The 17,434-nt window shown below is 58.6% G+C and overlaps 1 protein-coding gene across 2 annotated transcripts in view; it reads right to left on the reverse strand.

The window, feature by feature from the left end:
• The window catches only part of SOGA1 (suppressor of glucose, autophagy associated 1), a 92,095-nt gene that overhangs the window by 27,061 nt on the left and 47,600 nt on the right, over positions 1 to 17,434 (reverse strand). Inside the window, exons 5-10 of one of the 2 annotated variants that reach the window (XM_054045777.1) lie at positions 14,404 to 15,654; positions 12,819 to 12,974; positions 9,435 to 9,560; positions 8,213 to 8,443; positions 6,434 to 6,541; positions 3,517 to 3,684 (exon numbers count right to left, since the gene is read on the reverse strand). In XM_054045777.1, the coding sequence (XP_053901752.1) occupies positions 3,517 to 3,684; positions 6,434 to 6,541; positions 8,213 to 8,443; positions 9,435 to 9,560; positions 12,819 to 12,974; positions 14,404 to 15,654 (2,040 nt within the window). Of the gene's footprint in view, positions 1 to 3,516; positions 3,685 to 6,433; positions 6,542 to 8,212; positions 8,444 to 9,434; positions 9,561 to 12,818; positions 12,978 to 14,403; positions 15,655 to 17,434 lie in introns of both variants that reach the window. The other variant, XM_054045775.1, reaches the window with a different exon arrangement.

The following is a 17,434-nucleotide window of genomic DNA, read 5'->3' on the forward strand; positions in this document are numbered from 1 at the left end:
TTGCAGTGGGTGGGAGCCACTGAGCAGTGGAATAGCTTGGGACTGCGGTGAGGCAGACGTCTATGGCCAGGGAGTGCCAGAAAACTCAGGGCCCACAGGCTGAGAAGCAAGAACGCAAAACTGCCTTTGTATTTGAGCATGTGATGCTGCACAATTACCCCAGTGTGCAAATAGCTGTGGTAACCGTGCACCCAAATGCACACGTAGCGCTCAACACCTAAACCTGGATTTTAATACATTACCACAGGCACCTTTGTTACAACCGTAGCGGCTTAAAAACAGAGAAAGAGAGCGTGCCTAATGGCTAGCGCCGAGAGCTGGGCTCGAGAACTGACTGTGACATTGGAGGCATGTCACACTCTCTCTGGGCCTCAATTTCCCCTCCACAGAACGGGGTAACATGGAGCTTCCCCCAGAGCAAGGCAGGCTGGTGGTGGATTGCAGGGTGCATCGAAGAGGCAAGGTGCCATGGGCCATGCTGGGTGCTACGTTCGTATCGAAGCTGCTCCCAGGGCTGAGCTTGGCCTCTCTCCATTTACGGAACTGAGTGTTTTACTAGTAACCGTGCTGCGGGCAGCCATTCCATTTTCTGGCACAGGTGCCAGACTTTCTGCTCGCCCAAAACCGAACACCCTTGCACTGACCCTCCTCCAAGGCCCCGCCCCCGCTCACTCCATCCCCCCTCCTTCTGTCACTCCTCTTCCCACCCTCACTCACTCGCTCATTTTCACTGGGCTGGGGCAGGGGTCAGGGTGAGGGCTCCAGCTGGGGGTGCAGGCTCTGGTGTGGAACTGGGGATGAGGGATTTGGGGTGCAGGAGAGGGCTCCAGGCTGGGGGGGTTCAGAGTGCAGGAGGGGGCTCTGGGAGGGGGCAAGGGGTTGGGGGTGCAGACTTTGGGATGGGGCTGAGGATGAAGGGTTTGGGGTGCAGGAGGGTGCTCTGGGCTGGGACTGAGGGGTTCGGAGGGCGGGAGGGAGATGTGGGCTGGGGCAGGGGGTTTGGGCGTGGGAGGGGGCAGGGGTACAGGTTCCAGGTGGCGCTTACTTCAAGCAGCTCCTGGAAGCAGGGGCATGTCCCCTCTCCGGCTCCTATGTGGAGGTGCAGCCAGGAGGCTCTGCGCACTACTCCATCAACAGGCACCGCTCCCGCAGCTCCCATTGGCCGGAAACCGCAGCCAATGGGAGCTGCAGAGTGGTAGCTTGGGGCGGAGGCAGCGTGCAGAGTCCCCTGGCTGCCCTATACATAGGAGCCGGAGGGGGCACATGTCACTGCTTTTGGGAGCCGCAGGGAGCCTGCCTTAGCCCCACTGCGCCACTGACCGGACTTTTAACATCCCGGTCAGCTCCACCACCAGGATCCCTTTTCAACCAGGCGTTCTGGTTGAGAACCAGACACCTGGCAACTCTATGTGACCCATGGGACCCACACAGTGCCCCCCGGGGAAGGTCTTGTCAACACGCTGGCTCCAGCTCCCAAGCTCAGGTGCAGTTGCAGCACTGCCGCCCCTCCTGCAGATCCTGGCCATGAAAAGGTTCCCCAAATTAATCTGTCGAGTAACATGTTCTCCTGAAGCCTTGGCATTGCGGTCATCCAGCCTTTATTGCCTCCTGTCATCGGAGCCAATGAGGCCATAAATCCAGGCTTCATTTCCACTAGTTTGGGTTCTGCTGATGTCAGCACTAAGCTTTGAGCTACACGCAAGCCTGGTATGGCTCTGAGCACGCGACAGCTTGGAGATGAATATCTGTAGGCCAGAGACATTGACCCTGCACGGCCAAGGGACTGCACATGCACTGATCCTAGGAAAGCCCACAGAGTGGACATGTACTGGGCAAGTATTTCCAGGCTTCAGGAAAACGTGCTGATTGCCAGATGAATCAGCTCCGCAAGGCTAGAAGAATGGACCCTCACTGTTAGATGGGCCAGGAATGTCACTGGAATCTGCTTGCCTTAAAGTGCAGATCTGCTCAGAAACAGCCCTTCCCGCTGCAGTGTGTGGATCAGAGTCTGAGCCGCTGTCCTTATCAGTCTGTGCTCCTGGCAGCCCTGCCCAGCCAGCACAGCTGACAGAGAAGGGGCTGGAGTCTGCTCACTCGCTCCCACTCAGCGACCCCTGTGCTAATGCCTGCTGACTAGTGGGGCCACACAGGGCAAAGTTAGCTACAAAGCCTTTATTAGTGGTTTCCTATGCGTAGGAAAAAGCCCAGCTTGACTCTCTGATCCCAGGTTGATTCTCCAGGTCGGGCCGTTTCCTTCTATTTGTGAACTGACATATGTGAGATGGAGTCACTAAGATAAATACTGAGCCTCCTGGTTGAAAAGGTGACCCTAGTGTCACAGATATGGTGGTGTCTGCCTGAGTCTGCAGAGAGCCTGACAAAAGAGCTCGGAGAGATGGGAGCTGGTCAATGCATGTTAACCTACAGTCTAATGATGGCAACGCTGTTAACTATTTCACTGCCAACCAGCACCCAAGGAATTTCTGAAAACTGCTGACCAATCCGCTGCAAGCGGCACCTCATTTTGGCATCACACATGGGTGGAGCGTGGATTATGGGCGGAGTTTGGAGGGTACCACCTCTTACTGTCTCCCAAAATGAGTGATTGTTAGAAGTGAGGACTTGCAGCTGCATCTGCTCAGTCTCAGGACAGCCTATGAGCACAGCAGGGCCGCCTGATGGACCATTCCACCACCTGACTGGCTGAGGAGGTCACCAGGCCTGCTCTTACACCCAACAGCAACGACTGAATGATCTCTGGGTGCTCATCACACACGCCCACAGCTGCACTCTCTCCGGTGCCTGCCCTGCTCCAGCCCTGATCCTGGCTTGTTCCCAGCATTGCTCCTGGCTTGCCCAGTCTGTTCCCTACTTGCCTACTGGCTTCCTGACTCTGGTGCCTGAGTCCTGCTCCAACCACTAGGCTTGGCTGCCCACATCCCAGTTCATGACAGTGGTGCTGGAAAGCTATCCTGTTCAGCCAGGGTCCCTGCTGAGCACCCTCAAAGCTCACTGCACGTGCAGCCAGCCTCTCCACTGTCTGGGATCTCTCCAGCCAGGATACTCCTCCCACCTGCTCTGGGTCCCAGCCCAGCAATCCCTGCAAGGGAAATAATGGGCATCATTTACTCCAACAATTGGATTCTCAGTGTCAGCTCTGTTGCTATAGAAACTCCCTCAGCAAGAGCAGAGATTGCTAATTAAGATTCCCACAATGCACTGCTTTCATCCTCTGCCCCAGCCCAGTTTATCAGGCTGCAGACATCTCCTGCAGCTCCCAGCCCCTCTGATATTAGACAGGCACTGGGAAGTGCGCTCTGCCCTGCTGGGCTCTGAGCACATGCTGCCGTCGCATTCAAAGCCCTGCTGAGGGGGTCTGCTGGGGCCATCCCGCTGGCCTGGAAGGAGGGTCATCCCGAAGCAGGGATTTTAGGGTGATGGGGGAAGGGAAGCCAAAGGAGGAAGATGCCTCCCCCACCCTCCCAAGAGTCCAGTGTGTGCGTGTGCTGTTCTTACCTGGGCGATGTGGCACTTGAGCTCAGTCCGCTCTACCTCCCAGGCAGCCTTGGCCTTGGCAAATTGCTGCTGCAGCTCATTCATGCCCCGCCTCTCCTCGCGCAGCTCCGTGCACAGCTCCTTCAGGATCACCTTCATGTCTGCCAGGGTCTTGACATACTCATTGGGCTGCCGGGCAGGGGAAGGGAGAAAGGTGTGAGCGTGGGCAGCTGTTCACAGACATCTGCAAGGGGGGAGGAGCAGCGGGCGCAGGGCTCCGCGGGCCCCGTGTCTGTCTATGCCAGGCAATGAGGACAGGGAGAGGCAGCATTGCAGGCACCAGGACTCTGGTCTAGGCTGTGCTGCATCCTCCCATGGATTGAGTTTCAAGAACGTGCCTTGCCCTACAGCCAGGTCAGCAGCAATGAAGCCAGCTGGGATGTCCAGCCCCCGCCCCGGGGCGAGGAAGGTTCACTCCAGTCCAGCACTCTAGCGAGGGGGGGTTAAAATACACCCTGCAATACACGTCGGATTCATGTCATGGTCATCAAACCTCCTGTAAAACCCCCCTGCTGAGGGTGATGATCCCATATGGGGAGGGGACACAGAAGTAACCCTGAGGCCCTCCAGGCCAGTAGGCTGCAGAGTTGGGAGGGCAGAGCACAGGACTGCGAGACAACTCCACAAATCCCCTCCACCCCAGTCCCCCTCATACAAAGGGGAGAAGGACCTTGGCCAGCTGCTAGAGGGCTGGGAGACTCCTTGCTGTGTGCAGCGGGCCAGTGTTCCTCCATCCATGATGGGCCCAGGCAGTCAGGTTGGAGAACCAGCAAATGCCAGGGCAGAAACAGGCTGCAGCCCCTGCCCCATTCCCTGGGCTCTAACCCTCCATTCCACTGGCCTGTGAAGCTGTCAGGCTGCAGAGGAGTCCTGGGGAATGCCTAGGGGCTCCCTCGGCGGCACTGCCAGCCTCCAGGGAGCTATCCCCTCCCCTCCGCCTGGCACCAGTTTGGAGAACTGGATTCAGCTCAGCAGCAGCTCAGTGTCCCACCGCCACCCGCTCTCTGTGCCCATTGGCTTCCGCCTGCCACCCTGCGAGCCACCCTGGGGTCAGACAGCTTGTGCACATGCCCTGCACTCAGCATGTAGAGGCTCCCCTCCCCCCCCGGCCTTTGAGGAAAGTGAGAGGCCATTCCCCCAACCCCACAGGCTGAAGCAGGGCCGGCTCTAGGCACCAGCATTCCAAGCATGTGCTTGGGGTGGCGCTTTTCAAGGGGCAGCATTTTGGCCCTTTGGGGGTGGCGCTCCCAGGTTTTGTTTTTTTTATTTTTTTATTTTTTTTTTTTTTTGCTTGGGGCGGCAAAAAACCTGGAGCCAGCCCTGGGCTGAAGGACCCCAGGAAGCTGCAGCAGGCGCCTGTTCCTGCCCACTGAGCTCATCCAGCCGCCGCGGTCTCAGGAAGGCCAGGCCTGCTGGGTGGCTGGGAGGCCAGTCTCCATTTGGGAGCTGCTGAGAAGGTGCAGCCTCAGGGCCTCTCCCAGCACCCCTGGTCATCCCTGATCCCAGGCCCTCCTGGGTCCCTGGGGGATCAGAGAAGAGGAGGAATGTCTGCAGAACAGGGGCAGAGGGGCATACAGGCTGGCACGCTCCACGGAGGCTCCCAGCAGAACCTCACACACTGAAGTGGGGGGAGGAAGGTGTCTCTTCATTGGCACTTCCGCTGTGAGATCTTGGGCTAGTGCTGTGGGCAGGGCAGCCAGGTGTGCAGCCCCAGGGATGGGAAGTTCAGGATCCTTTGTACTGCCAGCTACACCCAGACGCTGTGTTCTTCATAGTAAGGAGCCAGGCTTCAAAGGCACCTTGTTCTCAGCAGACAGAGCAGCAGGAAGCTGGAGCCCACAGGACACAGCGGCTCTGCCACAAACCAGGCCTGGAGTTTGCTGGTCAGGCCCAGCCGCCCCTTGCTCTACATGACACAGAAAGCGTCATGGCCCAGCGCAGAGACTCCGGACGGCCAGAGCTTACCTCACTGCCAGCTGACACGTTTGCCCACTATGGGATATCCTGCTGGCGGGGGGAGCTGGTGACAGGTGCCCAGCACTGCAGTGTCCCCCAGAGCCCAGCCTGGAAGCTGCATGCAGGCTCCCTCCCCATCCAGCTTCTGCCTTACAAGGGCTAAGAACAGACATCTGGATGGCTGCTGCTCTTCAATGTAAACATGGACCCGTGCCCATAGGCCTCAGCTGGGGCAGGCTCAGAGACAGCCCCCACTCAGCCTCACCCCCCCCCCAAACACCTCCCCACAGCCCCCGGCAGTGGGTGATGTTTCCAGTACAGACCTGCCCACCCCTGAACAGGATCTTCAGCCCCAATCTCTGAGGAACACCCACATTCCTGCTGGCACCGGGAGCCACGTTACCTCGGCTCGCCTGCACGGCATTAACACTTTCCGATCAATCCTCAATGCCTACAAATAGCATGAGCGGCCTGCACTGCAGCTCTGGCCCTGGCTCCCAGCACACACCAGGGCCTCTGGCCTCACTGCCCGGATGGCAGGGCCTGACCGGGCCACCGGTGCTGGGCTTGGGGTGCAGCACACCGACCCGCAGTCCCTCCTGCCAGCCCAGGAGAGGGGCTCGGATGGCAGGTCCAAGGGGCTGCCGCAGCAGACACACACAGGGCCCCGGGCTGCCTGAGCTCCCATGGGCACAGCACCCTCCTGCCCTAGCCTGGCTCCGCTTAGCCTCCTGGTCCCGGATGCTCTCAGCTCCCGGGAAATGAGAACTGAGTGGGAAAGGGATGGGGGAGGTCAGGCACTAGCCTGTGCCTGGGGAGCTGGGCTGAACCCAGAGACTACAGAGCACTTGCCCCAGCACCACCACTCCGAGCTCATCGCATGGGCGCCTGCCACAGCAGGTGTGCCAGGATCCCAGCTCACCGTGTTCTGGGTCCAGGTGTCTCCGGCACATGTCTTGTTATCGGCCTGCTGCTGTGGGGTGAGCTCCTCCTCCTCAATCAGCAGGTACAGCTCTTTCATGCTGTTCACCTGGAAACATGACAAGATACAATGCGGGGAGGTAGCTCGGTCCCCCTCAGTCTCCACCCACGGGCAGACAAGGGGCTCCCAGCCCAGGGGAGTAGGAGGAAGGGGCCCTGGGGCAGTGAGAAGCTGGGACCCAAGGTTGCCTGTATCCAGCAGAGCCTAGGGATAGGAGGTGACTGCGAGCTGGGATGGAGGGCCACCAGGAAAGCTGTGTGTGGGGCTCAGGACTGGAGTAACGGAGGAGCTGCACACGTGGACTGAGGGCCTTCAGCAGAGCTGTGGGGTGGGGGTGACCTGGTCTCAGCACCTCCCCAGCTCGTGTTTCCTGCTCTTCCGTACCAGGCACCAGAAACTGCAGCCTCGTGCCAGGGCACAGTCATCTTCTGGCCTCAGCACAAGGCTTGGCCATAATGGGGCTGTTGTTACCAAGCCTCAGACACAGTCGCTCCCATCCAAAGGCTGCACACTCTGTGCATGTCATTTGTTCTCACTTGTGAATGAGTTTAGTTTTCAGAGAAGCGAGGGACTAGAGCCCGGGCTCGGCACAGACAGGTGCTGGGCAAGCTTCCCCGAGGGGCAGTATGCACTTAACTGGCATTAGAGCAGGGAGCAGCTGCCCTGGCGTGGCATGTAGATGGGCGTCTCATGGACGTGCACATGAACAGTAATGATGCAGAGGACTAACAGGCCCCAGCCTGTCTGCTTGGATGCAGGGCTGGTGTCAGGGCTGACCTGCGCTGACTCCGGACTCTCCTGCTTCCTGCCCTGTGACCTCCTCCCTAGCCATGTGACCACTGCTGGGGAGCTGAGTGCAAGCTGACTTTGGGTAACAGCCAGCAGGTTTCCCGCAGCCAGCACATTGAGAGGCAGACATGGCCCCTTTGCCCTGGGCAGCAGCATGCCCCCGTCAGAAAAACCCTGTGCTAGGCAACACCTCTGCCCACGGAACAATCGACACCGAAGGTGATGGGCCATTAGCTCTGCTGTGGCCCCCACATCTCCATGCTGCTCCCACTCCTCCCCCTGCACCGACCTGCCCACCCTGGCTGGCAGTGCCCAGGCTGTCCCCACACAGAGCCTCAGCCTGGGGCCTTTCTGAACCCGCTGAGTTCGGGGGGGTTGAGTGTGAGATCTCAGCCCAGATGCAGGAAACCACCCAGGACAGAGCACAGGGCAGGGAGCAGCTGGCTCAGCAATGGGCCACGGGGCCCTTCACCTCAGGACACTGCAGGATGTTACTGCCCGGCAGCTGGTTCCTGCAGTGACCTGGGTTAAATGAGCAGGGCTTTTAGGGGGCTGCAGAGCGTGAGGGTGGCACCAGGCGGCACCTTATACGCAGTCCCATATGAGAGAGGAAGGAACGGCTAAGCCAGACTGACCCCCATTGTATCTACAGAGGCACTCCCCAGGCCAGAAGTGATGGGAGTTGGCAATGCTGACCCTACCCAGCCAGTAGCCCAGAGACTGCAGGTCCCAGCATGCCGAGCTCCCTCTCAGGCTGTGGCCCACAGGTTCTGCAGGCTGCATATCTACGTGAAGGGTCACAAAGGCTGGGATTGGCTCCACTCCATGCCACCTGCCTGCACAGACTCTGCTGTAGGTCTCTCCAGTTGGGACAGTGCAGCCCTGTGCCCGGCAGACTATGGGATGGGAGCTCCTGGCTGCATATCCTACCTCCAAGAAGCCATCGCCCTCACTGTGAAGGATCTTCCCCTGTCTCCAGCGTTTGAGGAACCACTTGAGCTTCATGAAGAGAAGCAGGAAATTCTGCTTGAACTGCTGGGATTCCTGCACCAGGAGGTTCTTCTCCTGGCTCCAGAACTTCTGCTCCAGCCGCCTCTGGAGGCTCAGGCTCTGCAGCTCAAACTCCCGCCTCAGGAGAGCCTTCTGCTGGTCTTCCCGCAGCTGGGGGAGAGCCACCATGAGAAGGACCCTCCTCTCAGCCGTGCGAGGGCTCCCAGTGGGTGCTGCTGCAGGATCTGTGCAGGTGGTGGGACTGGGGGGTTAGGCCCCTGGTGGGGAGAGGCTGAGGCTGGAGCAGAGCTCCTAGGGCTGTCACTCATTTCCTGGCCCCATGGGCACCGGGACAGCAGCGGTGGAAGAGGGAGGGCCCAGAGCAGGGTCACCTGGCTCTGGAGATAGTGGTGCTGTGCCAGGGAGCTGTGGGGCGCAGCAGTGAGGAGGGGGGAGAAATATGGACGTGTTGGATGATTGCCCTGACAACAGGCTATGGGGATTGTGTGCGCCCCTCACGAGCCCCAGGAACGTTAGTGGGCGAGGGGAGGGAGGGGATGATCTCGCAAGTGTGCTGGGGGAGGGGAGGAGGGAGTGATCCCACAGGCCCTGGGCACGCTGGGGGGGATCCTGCAGGCCCCAGCTGCACTGGGAGGGGGTGATCCCGTGGGTATACTTGTGGGCCGGGGAAGGGGGCAATCCCACAGGCCCCAGGTGCGCTGGTGGGGGAGTGATCTCATGGGCCCCAGGCATGCTGGTGGGCAGGGGGAAGGGGCAATCCCATGGGCCCTGGGCACGCTGAAGGTCTCAAGGAGGGGCTATGGCACGGCTCTGCCAGTGCTGGGGGAGAAGGGTTCGAGTTAGCGGGGGCCCAGGGTGCTGCACACTCTTCTGAAGGAGCTGACAGCCAGAAGCTCTCACGGAGACTTCCCCTCTCCCCCCAGCAGATTGGGCAGGCAGTGGCTGCTTTGTGCTGGCCCAGGAGGTGCTGGGAGTGGGGTGGGGTTCTGTGCTTGTCTCCTCCAAGCTCTGGGACTATCCCCAAGGCCCAGCCTGGCTCTTGGCTGCCCCCGGTCACTCCCACCCCCAGGCAAGGGCAGGCGGTTGTGGCACAGATCACACTGGGTCACTGCAGCAGCTCCCTGCGGCGCCTCTCACTGACCTGGCAGATCTTCTGGGAGAAGTTCTCCAGCTCCTCCTTCCTCAGCTGCCTCTCCTGGGTGAGCTGCTCCTGCAGGCCCCGCAGGCTCTCGTTGGCTTCAGCCAGCACCAGCTGCAGCTCCTTGATCTGCATGGGGAGTGGACAGAGTCAGTCCCCTGGTGCCCCGTCACGCCCAGGCCTCGTTCCTCTCCCATGGAGAGCAAGGACCACAGCAGCCTGGAGGGGGCACCAGTGCATTGGAGCGGATGGTGGATTCAGTTCTCCTGGGCTCCACCCCAGCCAAGGGACAGAGGAGGGGGCTCAGAGACTGCACTCTTGGTCTCTGCTCCTGACACAGGTGGTGACCTTGAGCTCATTACTTCCCCTCTCTGCGCCGCAGCCGAGCCAGCTGTAAAATGGGGAAGCCACCAGCTGGGAGGGGCTGCAGACAGGCACACAGGGACTCGGAGCCTGGGGCAGGTGGCTATTTGCTCTACTGGGGCCTCGGGGCAGCCACTGCTCAAGGGCATATGAGAGCAGAAAGGCCCCAGCCCTGATTGTGCCGCTGCTGTGAGGGGGTGTGGTCAGGTCATTGCAGCCAAGCAGTGGTTTGGAAAGGCTGGGCCTTCCCCCGGCCCCTAACCAAAGCCCTCTCGGTTTAGCCGCAGAGCCACAACGCACTCAGGGAGCAGCTCGGAGACATCGGGCCGGGCGCAGGAGCTGAAGGGTGGTGCAGGGACAGCGCCCCAGTGAGCAGCGCTTGCTGGAGACACGCTGGAGGCTGGGATGTGAACCGGCCTCTTGGAAAGTTCCCCTTCCAGGAGCTCTGTTCTCCCAGTGCACCTGCCCCTCCAAGGGTCCCCTCCCTGGACGTGCCTGGCAGTAGGTGGCTGCTCACAGGATCCCTAGGAAGGGACAGGGCCTCTAGTGAGCCATCAGGCCCATCCCCTGCCATTGGGGTCCCAGCCCCAGATTTTAAAGACCCTTTTTCCATGTTTGGACCTTGGTTAGTTCAGAGCAACTGAGCCAACAGTCCTACTGCTGGCTGGGTGCCCCACACCCACTAATCTGAGAGCAGGGGCCCCCTGGGATCTACAGCCCCAGGCCGATGGCGCCAACTTTTCCTGAAGCTCTGCCCTCCCCGGGTCTGACAGGAGCTGCACGCCAGGTGACACAGCTCAAGGTTTCCAGCCACCAGCCAGGCGCGGAGCAGGGCCGCGCACCCAGAGGCCAGGACACAGACACTGCACCAGTTTGTACAGAGATTCCCGTCAGCAGAGCCAGCCTGCCAGGAACACGCCGCTTCGTGGAAAGGCAGCAATGAGGCTCATGCCAGGGCAGCTCAGAACCCAGACCCTGCTCTGGAGAGACTGGCCAGTACAGGGCTGGGGGGGAGGGGGGGGCAGTTTGTTCCCCCCTATTGAGGGGTACCCAGGAGCTGGGGAGGCCTCCGGCGCAGACCCTGCCTTGCATCACTGCTGCAGCCATACCTGGAGCCATTCCTCTCCCGCTTCAGAACGCCCCCTACCAGGGGAGGGCAGGGCCATAGAGCTAGCACTAAGCCGGCAATAACACCACACAGAGCCAGATCCATGCCTGCCCTAGGGTGCCCATCACTGGGGCTGCAGGGGAGCTGAGGCAGCAGCAGGCAGGGTGCTGCGAACAGCAGCCCCTCCTGAACAGTCAGGCCAAGCAGGCAATGAAGAGCAGGTGCGTTCAGGAGGGCAGCAGCCCCCAGCCTCAGCAGGAGGGGTAGGGGGTGGGGGCAGGAGGGTGCTAAGGGGGTGGGGAAACCCCCTTAGGCCAGGCTGGGGAAAACCGTACTACCCAGCAGCCCAGGACAAATGTCAGGGCTCATGCCTGCTGCACAAGGACAATGAGGGCGGCTGAGGGCACTGAGCCCAGCAGCACAGAACTACCGGTCAGAGGGGAGAGGGACGGACCAAGCTGCCAATCACACCAGCGACGCCTTGGGCAGTGGAGGCCGTGCTGTGAGTGCCCTGACCCGAGCTCTGGGGCAGTGACTGGGGAGAGGAGAAGCAGGGCTTCTCAGTTAGTCATGGCTCCATCTCCTGCCAAAAAGGCAAAACTGTCTGGCTTTCTAGCCAAACCACAGTTAGCTTCAGGGCAAATTAAACCTCCAACTGGTTACATGCCCCCGCTGCAAACCACACATGGAGCTGAAATGAGGAGGGAACTGGCCTTTCGAATTTGTTACAGCTTTGCCTTGCAACCTGAGCAGCTGCTGCGGAAATGTACCACGTGCTATACAAGGCCGTCCTTGAGACACGCACAGACTATTCCACACGCTCTGCAGAAGAGCTAGGTCCATGGATACTTCGTGAGTTGGGAACAAAAGCATGAAACCACCCTGGGTCGGGGCTAAACCTGGCAACAAACCCACAGCCTGGCTCAGCGGAGGGTAGCACTGAAGGTGCTGCGCCAGAGAAGCGCAAAGCCCGTGGCACAGAGGAGGCGGCTCAGAGACAGGATGCGAACACGTTTCCCAGAGCTCGTGGAAAGCCAGCTACCCCAGGCTTCATGTCAGGAAGACGGAGCACTGGGTGGGGCAGCTTGCAGAAAGCACAGGGAGCCTCGTTTGGGGCCAGCGGCACTTTCCTGCCTGTGGAGAAGCAATCAGAACCCCTCCCCGCGTCAGACAGACACAGGGAGATCTAGGCAGGGAGGTGGGAGATGGCGAGAGGGGGAAGCCCCCTCCCCTACAGCAGCTAACAGACACAGACGCCAGTCATGTATGGGTCAGGTGCATCTTGGGGACACTCAGGTTGATGCTGCTTGTCCCTCTCGTGAGCACTGGGCTCTGACCGCACTGGGCCTGTTTGCTTAGGGGAGTGGTCCTGCTGGGAGCAGCGTGCCTGCAGTGCCCATATCACCAGCTGCCTGAGCTCCAAGACACGAGAGAAGCTGCAGGGCTTTATGGCAGCCCGGGATCCTCACAGCCTCCTCTTTTCCCAGGACAACCGGCTCCCCTCCAGGCGATGCTGGCACATGGGGAAGGGCACAGCCTGCTAGCTGGAGTCCCTGCTCTCTGGAAGGGGTCTGCACCATTGCCCCACTAGCTCAGTGGTGCTCTCCCCCATCACCCCATTTACCAAAGAGAGAGGGGAGCTCTCTCCATCCAAAAAGCAGTTTTCAGAGCAATCCAGCAGCTCTTTGGGCCCATGCTCCCTCTCACCCGGCTGGGCCGTGGGCCTGCTGAACATAGGTGCCGAGAGTTCTCCCATGGTGGATCCCCAAGGGCCCCAGCATAGCCACCCCTGCCCCACATCAGCGCCCCCCCTTTCACATTTTCTGGCCTTCCCTCTCCCCACACTGACTCAGCATCTCCTAGGCCAGCCCCATCTCCTGCAGGGCGGGGAGCTCCCGCCCTCTCTGCTCACCTACCTCGGTGACATAGGAGTCGTTCTCGTCAGATCGGTAGGGCTTGTAGTTCCTGGGGAGTTTCACATTGGAGTCCACGTCCATGGTGTTGTTGCTGCGGTACAGGTCAGGGGGCCGGCTCCCCACAGCGTCCCAGTCCGGGCCGTCCCTAAAGTCTGGCTGCTGCATGCATGGGCAAGTTAATGAGAACAAACCAAAAGGGCGGGAAGAAAAGAAAAACAAACAAAACAATGGGTCTCAGAAACAGCAAAGAACTACAAGACAACAAAAAGGATGAAGAGGAAGAGGAGCTTCAGCACCGTGGCATAAGACAAGGTGGAAAACAAAAGGAAACACAGGATGAGGAGACACGTGGGCTGGATTGTTTGGGGGTGGGGGAGAGAGAGAGAGGGAAAAAATGTGCAAACCCCAGTTATGGTGCCATGCAGTGACTGGTGGGGTGGGGAGCTTGGGCTGGGTTGGACTAAAACCCAGCAGCATGCAGGAAAATAGAACTCTGAACAAATGAGAGTGTGCTCTGGAAATCTGCTCCCTCTTCAGAGCCCGGAGCCCTCTACCCTCCCCTGGCAGTCTGCAAGTTCTCAGCTATGGTCCCCTCCTCCTGCTGCACATGGGCTGGGTGATGCAGAGCTTGGGGGGGGGGGGGGAGGTGGGGCATGCTGGCTGGTCTGGGGAACAGCCTGAACCCAGGGTTTTTGGCACACTCCCAGCGGGTCCGATTTTGGATGGTGGTGGTCAAGGGTCCATGCCATGAGGAGATGGTGCTGCTGGAGACGCTCCTCAAGGGGAGCGCCACCATGCATCTCGAGGGGATTGTGTGCTCTGGGCCAAGCCGCACTCTGCTGCTCCAGTGGCATGGAGGGACTGCTCCCCGGCTACAAGAGGACATGCTCGGAGTCTTACTGAAATTTGTCTTTCAGCTGTTCACTCTGGAGTCTCTTGCTCCTGGGCTCTCTCTGCAGCACTTAACAAAGGGGCTGGGAAGTTCTCTCCCCAAGAGTGCCGCATCTGGCTGTAAGGTGGGGTGCCACCTGGATCCTGGAGACCCAGGACAGCACCCCTTGCCCTCTCTCCCATGCACTGTACCAATTTCACATGAGCCTCCCGCCTCGCTGAGATAGGGACTGAGCTCACTTGGGGATGTTTCACCATAACAGGAATCTGGCATCAGGCTGTGGAGCTATTGCTGGGTCTGCAGAACAGTGCATTCACCTGGGACGGACCCTGGGCATGCTGAGGTAGGACTGTACTTGAGAGCCCTCTCCCTGTGGCTGGGGACAGGCTCAGTGTCAGCCACCCCATGCCCCAAGTGTTCTGAAGTGACGATGACCCAGAACAGTGTTCCTCTGCCTGCCCAATCTCCAGGGCTCCACCTTCCCCCCTACGCACACTCTGTTAGAGCAGAGTCCTATCTTGTCTGTGGATTCATTACCATGCAGTGAGTTGTTGTTAGTTTGTAGTTCACTCTAGAGGCACAAGGAAGGTTACATTATAGGTGGGGTTTGTTTTGTTAAAGCAGGAGAAACAGCACAGCAAATAAAGCAACCACCACTGCACGGGAACGGCAATGCCATGGAAAACACCCTACCTGGAAGTCGGAGCTGTGCTCTTTGCGCAGTGCTCCTTTGGGAGAGTCCTGGGGGCCGCAGCTGGGCAGGAAGGAGAAAGGGTCCATCTGCTCTTTCCAGCAGTCCCCAATGTGATCCACCTTCCTCATGAAGGAGCTCAGCTCCTGCTGCAGGACACGGAGCCTCACAAAGATCATGTTGATTAGCTTGGAGTCACTGGTGTTTTCACTGTTATCCACCGGCTCGCTCAGCACCAGGTCCATGCAGTCGTTGTCCAGACACACCTTCAGGCTGGAAGTGAAGCCATTGGAGTCCGAAATCAAGACGTCGATGGCTTTGCTAACAAGTGCGGCCTGGTCCCGGATGCCAAGCAGAGTCTCCAAGTCCTTGGATTTGAACAGCCGGGTGGGGCTGTTGTCCTGAGACTTCCCGTTGCCGTTGCCGGGCCCTCTCTCAGGGCGGTCCTTGGCATCATTCTCTCCTCCAACGGGCACCTCTCTCCAGAGAGGGGTCGGAATGCAGTCCGCAGAATCGCCAGCCTCAGCGTCGGTCTCCATCATCGGCCTCGTGGTCTGGCAGGAGGCCAAGTCGCAGCGCTGAAGGTTAGAGAGCAGCACGCGGTTCTCGTACTGCAGCTTCTTCACCTTGCCGCTGAGCTCGCTGATCTGCACCTTGGCCGTGGCCAGCTCCTCTTGGGACGGCTCGCTGATCACCGAGCAGCTATCCTCCGACAGGGTAATGTCCAGGTCGTGGTCCGACTTGTACTTGTTCAGCTCATTCATGAGAAGCTTGTTTTGGTCTTCCAGCTCCATCAGCGACCTCCTCAGTAGCTCTGCCTCCTCTTCCACAAACTGCAGATGTCGCCTTAGCTCCACCTGGCTCTCCCCAGAGTCCCCACAGCAGGTGGAGGAGAAAGCAAACCGAATGTCCTGCCCCATCAGCTCTCTGTCACCTTGTCCCTTCATGTCATCCATCTCTGCCCTCAGCCCACGGTTTTCAACCTCGAGCTCCACGATCCTCCGACTCAGGATGTTGGCTTCTTCCTCAACGAGCTTCAGATGGGCCTTCAGTTCTGCCTCTCGCGAATGAGGGGAGTCCGCCAGCTCCTCTATGGACAAAGAGCTCTCCAAGTCCCCGTACAAGGAGCGGTATTTCACCAGCTCCTCCTTCATGCTGTCGTTCTCCTTGGCTAACTTCGTTAGTTTCTTGCACATCAGAGCGGACTCCTCTTTCGCAAAATGCAGCTGACACTTTAGGTCTGCGCTGTCCTCCTATGGGGCAAAATGGCACAGACATTAGAAAACAGGCTGCTTCTGGTTAAAAATTAGAGTCGTAGACCACGTAGGACCATTGTGATCATCTAGTCTGACCCCCTGTACCATACAGGCCGGAGAACTTCTCTCAAATAATTCCCAGAACAGTGCGTTTTAATACCTATTGTTTGCAACTCTACAAAGTTCAAGTAGTCAACCTGCCTATTTGTAATTTATTAACATACATCTGAGCCAAAGCACGAGGCCAGGAGCGCAAGTTGTGGCTTCATACGGACTGCAGTTTATTGAGAATTAATGGCCCTACCTCAACAGTCTCATTGCCTCAGATACACTGGGCACGTGAGAAGTCCGGGAACTCATGTCACGAAGTGGAGCTGTGCCCTCAAATCTAAGTGCAGAATTTGGCCCTTGAAGTTGTGAATTAATTTGGGACACTGACATGGAGAAAAAACACAAGTGAACTGGCCCATAGCAGACATTCTGCCTCCGTCAGAAAACTGTCCCTCAGGTCTGCAGAGTGCCAGTTCCTATGGGCCCTACCAAACCTCAGATATCTGGAAATACAGCTCAGTGGAATTGTGGCAAACACAGGAAAAGGGTACCCTGGGAGCTGGAAAGCAGCTAATCATACAGGAGATGGGCCCCAACTGGTCTGAACTGACAGGGAGGAAATCACACCCCTGAAGCCCCAGGGCACTGAAATGGTGTTCACACTGCACTCTAACCAGGCCAATAAAATAGAGCTAAATGTTGTTTCAGCAGCGTGGGGAAAAGCTGTCGGACTCCACGTGGAAGAATAAAAACCACAAGCAGGTTTTCTCCTGAAAGCCTGGCACTGCTGTGCAAATGCGGCAGTGTTTTGAATTAGTTCAGATTGCTACAAATCCCTCCTCTGGGCTCCCTTCTGCTGCCCAGCCAACAGGAGTCAATTGTTTCAAAACAGAGCAGCACAGCCTCCCATTCGCTCCCGCCCCTGCGCTCGTCACTCCATCCAGCCTGCTGTGTGCTCGTTGTGCTTGGACTGAGCGCAGCGGGGCACAGAGACGCTGTGTGTGCTCTCGGACAGTGCTGCATACATCCCCGCAGACGTTAGCAGCAGCAAACACAGATCTCATTTGTCTAAGGGCTGAAACGTCAAAGGTTCATTTTCAAAATGAGCTGAGCCTTTTGCTGTACAGCTCCCAACAGCCCCTGGAACGGTCCCACCCACATCCTGACACAACGGCTGAAGTATCTGTCCCTGTATGCCACAACTTCTTCGCATGTGCATAGATGGGGAAACCCTACTAGGTCCCATCCGCCCCCTTCCACCAAGGGCCTCCTCTCAGCACCACTCTCTAGTGCTTTGTCCATGGGGCAGTGGGGAGGCCTCCAGTTCCCTGGGAGACTATCACCCACCCTCAGGAAGGTTTCCTGTAGTTCCCTTTGCGGGAATTCACTCCACTGCTCCGAGAGTTGCCCCACTGCTGACAATGGCGTAGAGGGCCAGCACTGATCCGACACAGATCCCTGGTGTCTGTCAAGTCAGCCTTCCAAAGTGGCTTGGGGGAGCCCCTTCCCCTGCTCATGCCAAGAACCAGAGACACACAGAGGAGAGCAGGGTGCTCCCTGTGAAATGCCAAGCACATGTCTTGTGGGGAGGGGAGGTCAGATGCCTGAGGGGCTAGAGAGCACTTTCACTCTGTGACTTCCATCTCAAAACCCAGCAGTAAATACTAAGCCAGAAAGATGGGATGAAGCCATTGCATGTGGAATAAAGGGAAAGCTGGACCTGTTC

The sequence above is a fragment of the Malaclemys terrapin genome, chromosome 12 (assembly GCF_027887155.1).
Source record: "Malaclemys terrapin pileata isolate rMalTer1 chromosome 12, rMalTer1.hap1, whole genome shotgun sequence".
In the NCBI taxonomy this organism is placed as follows: Eukaryota; Metazoa; Chordata; order Testudines; family Emydidae; genus Malaclemys; species Malaclemys terrapin.